At 37.3% G+C, this 11,458-nt stretch overlaps 1 protein-coding gene across 1 annotated transcript; it reads right to left on the reverse strand.

The window, feature by feature from the left end:
• Nucleotides 1–8,266: 8,266 nt before the first annotated feature.
• Nucleotides 8,267–11,200, reverse strand: LOC127107791 (uncharacterized; the record flags this gene model as incomplete). The annotated part of the gene is made up of 1 exon (XM_051045109.1): nt 8,267–11,200. A coding segment is annotated over exon 1 (2,934 nt), but the record flags the coding sequence as incomplete, so codon positions are not given.
• Nucleotides 11,201–11,458: the final 258 nt, after the last annotated feature.

Below are 11,458 nucleotides of genomic sequence, written 5' to 3' on the forward strand. Positions count from 1 at the left end.
AGTGGATTCGTCCAAGTTAGACACAATGCTACTATGAGAGGCTCCTAAGTCAGTTAAGAAATCAGAATTTTATGGGGTTAGTCGGTTACTACAAAAGATTTATCGAAGGTTTTTTTGAAGATAACCTAGCCTTTGACTCAGCTGACTTAAAATGGTCAAGCTTTTGTGTGGGATAGCCATTGCGAAGAAAGTTTCCAATAACTGAATACGAAGTTGATGGTGGCGCCAATTCTAATTTTACCAGATGCGAAGAAATATTTTGGGGTATATTGTGATGCGTCCAAAATGGGCTTAGGTGGTTTACTTATGCAAGATGATAAAGTGGTAGTTTATGCTTCATGACAATTGAAGATTCATAAGAGGAACTATCCTGCCTATGATTTAGAGTTGACGACATTGGTGTTTGTGTTAAAAGTGTGGACACACTATTTGTATGGTTGGAGGTTTCAGGTGTTTAGCGATCAAAGATTTTGACATACCTATTTGATCAAAAGGAGCTCAACATGAGACAAAGGAGATGGCTATAATTTTTAAAGGATTGTGATTTTGGTTTAAATTATCATCCTGGTAAAGCCAATGTTAGAGCAGACACTTTGAGTCAGAAGTCGTTGCACATGTCAGCATTAATGGTTAGAGAGTTGGATTTAATCAAATAGTTTAGAGAATTAAGCTTAGTATGCGAGGTGACTCATAATAGTGTGAGGTTGGGTATGCTGAGGTTGACTAGTGGTTTTCTTCATGATATCAGAGAAAGTCAAAAGCTGGATGCAGGGTTGGTTGATCATTTTGAATGTGTGAAAACACAAGAAATGGGGGTTTGAAATGGGTATTTAAAAACAAAAGCTTTTTACCAACTCAAAAACACCACTTAAATGTTAATAACAAAGAGATGAAAACACAAGTATTTATATCCTGGTTCGCTTGAAACTCAAAGCTACTCCAGTTCACCCGCCAAGGTGATTTCTCCTTATACACAAGGATTTAATCCACTATAATAAACTGATTACAATAATCACAAAGAATAACATTCTTTGTCTTCTTAAGGATCCAACTATACCATAGTCTCCTTAAGGAATCACAAAGAATACCCTTCTTTGTCTTCTCAAGGATCCGACTATACCCTAGTCTCCTTAAGGAATCAAACAAATAGTTTGAATAAGAGTTTGTGTGTTACAAGTTGCACAAGCAGATTTTACACAAAATAGGGAGATCAAATATAGAGGTTGTCCACTGCTGGATGGAGAAAGGAGTGATATTGCATATTATCCTTCACCCCCAAATTCAGTGATAGGTGTGATGTATAGTAATGTCCTTGCCCATGATATCAGGTAGTGGAAATAATATTTAATTTATACTATGTACTATTTGATCACGTACCCATTTGATCTTATCTTCAAGTTCATTGGCTTCAGATGGAAGTTGATGAAGCATGAAGTGAAGAAACATAAAGTTGGATTCAAAAACTTTAGAATCATCAATCAGAACCTTGACAGTGTCATGATCATGGCTTGAGATCTTCAATATCTTCAGAATCTTCAGAGTCTACAGTTAGAACCTTGATAACCTCAACGTCTATCTTGAGATCTTCAGAAACTTTAGCTAAGTAACAAAACTTCAAAAGCTTGCCGTTATTCAAAAGCTTGATAATCAGAGTCACGTCTAAAAGAAAAAATGGAGAGAATGTTACAAAAACAACCTAATATCTTTTAGAACTTCTCATGATTAGCACAAAAGCGAAATTTGGAACACAATGTTCAAAAACTGATGACGTTGCATGTCATATACTCAGAATTAGAACTGGCTATTAAAGCTACGTAATAAAAAACCATCAGGGTACTGTCGCGGCGGGATTTTTCACGAGATTAAGTATTGATTGAACTTAACCTGTTTGAAAAATATTTTAAATGCAAGAGTCGCCACCGTCTTTTATTTTATCCAAAAAGAGGAAGGGAAAAATAACGATAAATCCCTTTAGAGTTACGGGTTCGGGGGTTGGTTATGCAAAGGGAAGGTATTAACACCCTCTACATCTGTGGTACTCCACAGGAACCTTTTTGCTTATGTGAATGCTTTGCTTTGCTTTTTTCGCTTTGATCGTTTGATTGGGGAGATGAGAAAAGAACTTGATTTTATTGCTTTTTGGACTCGATAAAGTCGTAGACTTCATGCCTACGTATCTCCAAGGCGCAATGGAGAAATCAGAATCCACGTAGTTCTCCCAAAAGAAAAGGGGAAAGTCTGTTTTGTTGATTTTAGATTGGCGTGTCTTGCCATCTCTTGCTCGACCTAGGCGGGAGGCTTCGAGACTGACACGTCCTTTTGAAAATGTTTTTAAACTGAAAAGCCAAAGCTGGCAAAAGATTTGAATGAGCCTAAACCCTGAAACAATACATAAATGGGCTCATTATAAGGAAGCCCAAGAGTAAGCTTGTGAGTGTGTGAAAAGGGTTTCTTAAACGGCGACCGTTGGAATCGCATCGGGTTTCTCTTTTTTGGATTTTTCGATTTTTTTAACGTAAAACGTGAACAATACGATTAAACACACAATACAGAACATAAAAAATGCGAGAAAGTAAATTATTACAACACAGTTAGCTATGAATAGTTAGTATTACGAATAGTTAGTGGAGTTAATCGAGCTGAAACTGAAACGAAACGGTTAGTAACAACATAAACAAATATAAAAAAACAATATAAACATTTACTTTAGACAAAATAAACATTTGATATAAATAAACATTTAATTAAAATAAACATTTAAACAAATAATTAATTTAACTAACATTTAAATAAAACATATATGCAAAATAATAATAAAAGATAAACAATATTTAGTAAACAAAAGTAATATATATATATATATATATATATATATATATATATATATATATATATATATATATATATATATATATATTTTAGACAATAAATATATAGTAGATAAAAATAATATATATGTACATTTAGACAAATAATATATAATAGACAAAAATAATATATATATATATATATATATATATATATATATATATATATATATATATATATATATATTATATATATATATATTTAGATAAATAATATATTAAAACACATGTCGGCAAGCCGGAACTTTGCCGATTTCAGAGATAAGTGAAGAATATTACCTTGTGTGAAGAGGATGAACTTCTGATCGTCCAAATGATCGACCGAAAGCTGGAAACCGTCACCGACGCAGTGCTGGCTGCCTTCGTGAGTACCTTACTTCAACGTCGCTTTTGATCGGTGAAACGACGCCGGAATGAAATGAACCTTGGATATTTGTGACCTGGACTCAACGAACTTCAAAGATATGAAATCGGTTTTGTGTTTCGGTGAATAATCGGGACGATTTTGGGTTACCGAAAATGAAGAACAAGTGAAATACGGTAACCTTTTGGAAAAATATTTCTTTTCAATTCTCTGTTTCTCTCACCACACGTTTTTTCCTTACTGATCCACTTCCTTCTCTTTTTTTTCTTACTAACCACATCTATATATATATATTTAGATTACTTAAACAATAAGAAACCTAAAAAATATCTAACATAAATTAATAATATATATTTAGATTACTTAGACAATAAGAAACCTAAAAAATATCTAACATAAATTAATAATATATATTTAGATTACTTAAACAATAAGAAACCTAAAAAATATCTGACATAAATTAATAATATATATTTAGATTACTTAAACAATAAAAAACCTAAAAAATATCTAACATAAATTAATAATATATATTTAGATTACTTAAACAATAAGAAACCTAAAAAATATCTAACATAAATTAATAATATATATTTATATATTATATAATAATAATAATAATAATAAACTAATATAATATTAATCCTAATTAAATAAACTAATTAACAACTAAACACAATTAATATTAAGCACAAATAATATTAAACGGCACACGATTAAAATACGATAAAATCGAGCGACACGAACGCGATAAAAACGATGACAATTTGCACAGCAAAACAGACAAATTGATAAAACCAATAAACCAGTAAACCGGTAAACCAGTAAAATCAACAACACGACTCAAACAGACTCGATTAAATCACACGGCACAACACGTAATTAAATAAACAACCCTAGGCAATAATAAAATCAACACGACATCACGAAAACGCTGACAAACACAATCACAAATAATCGGACAATACGAAAACTCTAATATATTCGAAATACAGTCAAAATACCGACAAACAAACAATTAAATAGATAAAAACGCACAAAACCTAATCGAAGCGATGCCACGCACAACAGAGATAAGCGAGATAAATACGAGGCAACGATATCGGCCAGGTTTTGCTAAAACAACGAAATACAACACGGTAAGCAAAGAAAACACACAAAACCTAATCAAACCAGTTGTCACGCTAAGTTTAAGAAATTGAGATGAATACGAGACAACGAGATTAATCAAGATGTGGTCAACAAAGCCAAAGTCAAATTTTGGGGTGTGACAGATGCCCCTATTTAATTAACTTAGGCCAGATAGCCGGAGGCTATCGAATGGCGTAAGGTAATTAAATATGACAAACGCCACAAAATTTGACCGCAAATGCATGTATGCATGATGCAAAAGACAGACAGACACAGAGACACAGGAGTGCAAACTCTAGTGGGGAAGGACATACACCGACTCAATGCATGAAGGTAAACACTGAGAATACTCAGCTGGGGAAGATTCACTACCTATTCATAGATGGAAAATAGGAGGAAAAGAGATATCGACTCAATGTTGACGATACATCACTATCTCATAGATGAAAGTGGGAAAAGATCAATATAACAGGAGTACTGATGTGACAGTACATTACCAACTCAAAGATGGAGGTAAAAGAAAAGATGAATACCAACTCAAGGATGAAGGTATAACAAGGGCATAATAAGAATCGAACTGCGTTAACTCATGGTTGACAGCTCACTACCCACTCATTGATGAGGTAAACAGGACATGCCAACTCAAAGTTGAAGGCAAGCTTCAAAAGATTGATAATAACACTGCTAGGGAAATCAAATTCCAACTCATTGATGATGGTGTAGATGAAGAATCAGATCTAAGGATCATTGTGCAGACTTACAGTTGAATGTGCACTACCAACTCATTGATGAGGTAGACAGAGAAATGCCGACTCAAAGTTGAAGGCAACCACCGATTCATTGACAAAGGTGTTTAAAAGAATTTAGAACATATTCTCCTGGAGATGTTTATCATTACCGACTCAAAGATGACGGTGGAAGGACAAAATGAACCTAACTCATAGATGAAGGTACTCCATCCACTCAAAGACGAAGATGGAATCAGAAGTTATCTGTGCAGACTCAAAGATGAAAGCACACTATCAGTTCAACAAGGATCAAACATACCCTACTCATAGATGAAGGTACTCCATCAACTCAAAGACGAAGATGGAATCACAGGAAAATGTGCGAACTCAAAGATGAATGCATACTACCAGCTCATAGATGAGGGCTCACTATGTACCTAAATCATAGATGAAGGTACTCCATCCACTCAAAGACGGAGATGGAAACATAAGAAAATTGTGCTGACTCAAAGACGAAAGCACGTTACCAGCTCAAAGATGAAGGTAACAGGATAAAGTGTACCTAACTCATAGATGAAGGCATTCCATCAACTCAAAGACGAAGATGGAATCAAAAGAAACCTGTGCAAGCTCAAAGATGAATGCACACTACCAGCTCATAGATGACGGTACTTCACCAACTCCAAGACGAAGGTGGAATCAAAAGAAATCTTGCAAACTCAAAGATGAATGCATATTACCAGCTCAAAGTTGCAGGTACTTCACCAACTCAAAGACGAAGGTGGAATCAAAAGGAATCTGTGCTAAACTCAAAGACGAAAGCACGCTACCAGCTCAAAGTTGCAGGTAGAACCATGGAACTTTCTGTGAGGATGTTATCAACTCATAGATGGAGATAGTAATTAATTTATCCGAGGGATAACAAAGGTTACCACTCATGGATGTAGGTAACTCAAGTTTGTAATGGGTACCAACTCAAAGATGAAGGTATAAAGGACTTGGACACAATATCTGTCATGTCTGTTTTACTGAATGAGAGTCACAAAGACTATATTGTTGCCTTCTTTTACTGGCAATTTCTGAGCTTTATCTGGAGACACGAGGTTCAAACTAGGATAGAACTAGAATGAAACGGTCAAACAAGACTTCAACTGAAGAGGAATGAACTCATCAGGATTTACAACTGAAACAACCATCTTCCACGAGGCATAGATCTCTGTGGGGAACATGACCAATAAAAGGTATTTTGCTGCTTATGAGGATACTCTATATGGAGAGATTGACTCAACCCACAATATAAACAAGAAACAAGGTGCATATGAATGCAAGCATGATATGTCATAGATATGCATGAATATTTAGTAATGAATGCATGATGGACAGACAAAACTAGGAATAACTAAAAATGTTAACAGCTGCATAAGGACTTGCTGGAGATTTGCACTGAGACTCGCTGGGGAGTAGTACAAAGACTTGCTGGGGAATTGGTACAAGAGCACCATATCCAGGTTTCTTTAAAAGTCTGTCTCTGCTGAGGATTCCGTAGAAGAATGGAGATGCCTTCTACTTCAAAAATGCAGGAGATTCCCTGTGGTTCTTGAATTTGTGAGGTATATGAGGATTGGACCTTTCTGAGGACTCCGCTGGGGATACAAGGTGTTATCCTCTGGAAATAAGATGATATTGTAAGAGAAGTCCTGCAATTCTTGAATTTGCTGATAATGCAGAAGGGATTATTCTTCTGGAAGACTCCGCTGGGGATAAAGTCCGCTGGGGATAGGTGGTATCTTTCCAGGGAATAAGAATATAGGGGAAATCTATCCTTGATTTTTTTGCTTTAATTATCATGGAGACTTTCTGTATCTGAAGACTCTGCAGGGGATTATGGTGTCTGATATCTGGTTACGAGATCTTTCCTCTAGGAGACTCTGCCGGGGAACAGTGATGTCTGACCTTTGAATGTAAATGAGAATTCAGGAGGAATCCTGTAATTCTTGAATTTGCTTAAAATGCAACACACTCTTCTTTACTACAAAACATTACTGAGGAGGAGACATATCCTTCTATTGAATGGACAGAGAACAACAGGAGATTCCCTGTAGTTTCTGAATATCAACTTTCTTCACTCGCTGAGGGATGGAGACCTCTGTATTACTCCTGCTCGGGGAAATCAAAGCTTCCTTCTCATCCTCTGCTGGGGACATTGCTGATCCCTCCTTAATAAATTACTGGGGAAATACCTGTAGTAATCCCATAGGCCAAATCTGTAACTTAAAACCTGGATCAAAGTCTTCATGATCAATTAACCGGGGAGTCTTCATGATCAATTAAACTGGGGAGTCTTCATGATCAATTAACTGGGGAGTCTTCATGCCCCAAGTGAAGGGAATAAACTTCTTGAAATATTTCTTGCATGATCTCTTGAGGAAAACTAGGAAGCATAGCTGGGGATATCCAGAATCACAACCTCTGCTGGAGAAATATTACTGCCAAGACACCTGTGGAGATTTTTTCATCATATACATATAAGGATAGTAATATGAACATGTCTAGTTGGAATCACATGATTTCAGAATTACTGGGACCACATGTCTCAATCCTTTTATTGATGTCCACAAATCAAAATAAATAATCTTTATATTTTTCAAAAACTGTTTTTAATTCAAAACTTTTGTTTCAAAACATATCTGTCAAAGTAAAAGAACTTTCGTAAATTGAAATGAAAATTAAGAGTGCCAAGAAATATAGAAAGGCTCAAATTGATTTGATAGGATGGTAATCAGCCAACAGCGTGATTCCATAGATCTTTACAAATTGGAAAATGGTAATTTCGTGGAAAAAGGGTACGTTGAACTACAATGACATCATTCTCTCTTCCACTTTTGACCTGTATTGCAGCCTTGAGAAAGTTGGAGAACTGTTGAAAATATTCTGATACTTCAATGATCTTATCTCTGTTATGCAGTTACTTGCCTGAAATCCCTAACTTTTGCCTAGATTGCCCTTTCGGGTTTTCAATCTACCGGGATAATATTCTCTTTGTTTTTTTATGTCTCTAATTTCTGCTTGGACCGCCCTTTCAGGTTTTCAGTCCACCGAGACGCTCATTTTTGCCTAAGCCGCCCTTTCGGGTTTTCAACTTAGCGAGCTGTTCTTTTCATTTTTTAGGCGAAGTATTTCTTGACTGCATCTGTATTCACGGGACGTGGAAGCTCTTCACCATCCATGTTTGTAAGAATTAAAGCACCGCCTGAGAAGGCTTTCTTGACAACATAGGGTCCTTCATAGTTAGGAGTCCACTTGCCCCTAGAATCATTGTGAAATAGTATCATCTTCTTGAGCACAAGGTCACCCTCTTTGAATTCTCTCGGCTTAACCTTCCTATCAAATGCCTGCTTCATTCTCTTTTGATATAACTGTCCATGGCACAAGGCAGTCATTCTTTTTTCTTCAATCAAATTCAACTGATCGTATCTGCTTTGGCACCATTCAGCCTCTGACAACTGAGTTTCCATTAGTATCCTCATTGATGGAATTTCAACCTCTATCGGTAACACAGCTTCCATACCGTATACAAGTGAAAATGGGGTTGCCCCAGTTGAAGTACGGACTGATGTTCTATATCCGTGTAGTGCAAAAGGCAGCATTTCATGCCAATCTTTGTAGGTAACAACCATCTTTTGAATGATCTTCTTGATATTCTTATTTGCAGCTTCAACTGCCCCATTCATCTTGGGACGGTAAGGAGAAGAGTTGTGATGCTCGATCCTGAAACTTTCACATAATTCATCCATCATTTTGTTGTTCAGATTGGAGCCATTGTCAGTGATGATCTTGTTTGGAATGCCATATCGGCAAATGAGATTATTTTTGATGAATCTGACCACCACTTGCTTTGTCACCTTTGCATACGAAGCTGCTTCCACCCATTTGGTGAAGTAATCAATTGCCACGAGAATGAAACGGTGTCCGTTGGAAGCTTTGGGTTCAATCATACCGATCATGTCAATGCCCCACATTGAGAATGGCCAAGGAGCAGAAATCACATTCAAAAAGGTTGGTGGTACATGAACCTTATCAGCGTAGATCTGACATTTGTGACACTTCTTTACAAATTTGCAGCAATCTGATTCCATGGTCAACCAGTAGTAACCAGCTCTCAACATCTTTCTTGACATAGAGTGGCCGTTTGCATGAGTACCAAAGGACCCTTCGTGAACTTCTTTCATCAACATTTCTGCTTCCTTTTTGTCAACACATCTGAGTAAGACCATGTCATAATTCCTCTTATAGAGCACATTCTGATTAAGGAAGAAACTGCCTGACAATCTTCTCAAAGTCTTTTTATCTTTTTCTGTTGCTCCAAGAGGATACTCCTGAGTCTGAAGGAAATGCTTGATATCGTGGTACCATGGTTTATCATCAAAACTGGCCTCAGCTGTAAACACATGTGCTGGTCTATCAAGTCGCTTGATCACAATTCTGGGTACTTCGTTTGGAAAACCCACTTGATACATTGAAGACAACGTAGCTAGAGCATCCGCCATCTGATTCTCATCCCGAGGAATGTGATGCAACTCAACCTTGGTGAAGAAAGTCAACAATCTTCTTGCATAGTCTTTGTATGGGATCAAGCCAGGGTGGCGTGTTTCCCATTCTCCTTTGATCTGATTGATAACTAACGCTGAGTCACCATAAACAGTAAGATTTTTGATGCGGAGGTCAATGGCTTCTTCAAGACCCATGATACAGGCTTCATATTCAGCAATGTTGTTTGTACATTCAAAGCAAATTCTTGCCGTGAAAGGAATATGAGAACCTTCTGGAGTGATAATGACTGCACCTACTCCATGTCCATAAACGTTGGAAGCTCCATCAAATACTAAACCCCATTGAGAATCTGGTTCAGGTCCTTCTTCAGGAAGTGGCTCTTTACAATCTCTGGATTTTAGGAACATGACATCTTCATCAGGAAACTCATCCTCATTATCATCGTGATCTTCAACGGGTTGGTGAGCAAGGTACTCAGCCAACACACTGCTCTTGATAGCTTTCTGGGTATGATACTCAATGTCGTATTCTGATAACAGCATCTGCCATCTTGCAATCTTACCAGTGAGTGCAGGCTTCTCAAAAATGTACTTGATTGGATCCATTTTGGATATCAACCAAGTGGTGTGACTTAACATATACTGCCTCAATCTCTTAGCAGCCCAAGCCAATGCACAACATGTCTTCTCGAGTAAGGAGTATCGTGATTCACAGTCAGTAAATTTCTTGCTTAAGTAGTAAATGGCATGCTCTTTCTTTCCAGTTTCGTCTTGTTGACCCAGAATACAGCCCATAGAATTCTCAAGCACTGTCAAATACATAACCAACGGTCTTCCAGCAACAGGTGGTAACAAGATAGGAGGCTCCATGAGGTACTCTTTGATATTGTCAAATGCTTTCTGACAATCCTCTGTCCAAACACAATTCTGACTCTTTCTCAGCAATTTGAAGATAGGTTCACAAGTGGCAGTCATGTGAGAAATAAACCGGGATATGTAATTCAATCGTCCTAGAAAACCTCTCACTTGCCTTTCTGTTTTTGGTGCGGGCATCTCTTGGATAGCTTTTACTTTATCTGGATCAACTTCAATGCCTTTTTGGCCGACAATGAAGCCCAAGAGTTTACCTGACCTGACGCCAAATGTGCATTTGTTCGGATTGAGGCGAAGACGGAACTTCCTCAATCGTTGAAACAGCTTCAATAGATCTACTAAGTGACCTTCTTCTGAACGAGACTTCGCGATCATGTCATCCACATAAACCTCAATCTCTTTGTGCATCATGTCGTGAAAGAGCGTTGTCATGGCTCGCTGGTAAGTAGCACCTGCGTTCTTCAACCCAAACGGCATCACTTGATAACAAAATGTTCCCCATGGTGTTATGAATGTAGTTTTTTCCATGTCTTCGGGAGCCATTTTGATCTGGTTATACCTGGAGAATCCGTCCATGAAGGAGAATATGTCAAACTTTGCTGTATTGTCTACCAACATGTCAATGTGAGGCAGGGGGAAATCATCCTTTGGGCTTGCTCTATTTAAGTCACGATAGTCGACACACATTCGTACCTTCCCGTCCTTCTTAGGAACTGGCACAATATTTGCTATCCACTCTGGATACACTGAAGTGGCAAGAAAACCAACATCTATTTGCTTCAGAACTTCTTCTTTAATTTTGACGGCCATATCTGGATGTGTTCTTCTTAATTTCTGTTTGACCGGTGGACATTCTGGCTTCAAAGGTAGCTTGTGCTCTACGATGCCAGTGTCGAGACCAGGCATATCTTGATAAGACCAAGCAAACACATCTACATACTCTTT

The sequence above is a fragment of the Lathyrus oleraceus genome, chromosome 7, assembly GCF_024323335.1.
Source record: "Lathyrus oleraceus cultivar Zhongwan6 chromosome 7, CAAS_Psat_ZW6_1.0, whole genome shotgun sequence".
Classification (NCBI taxonomy): domain Eukaryota; kingdom Viridiplantae; phylum Streptophyta; class Magnoliopsida; order Fabales; family Fabaceae; genus Lathyrus; species Lathyrus oleraceus.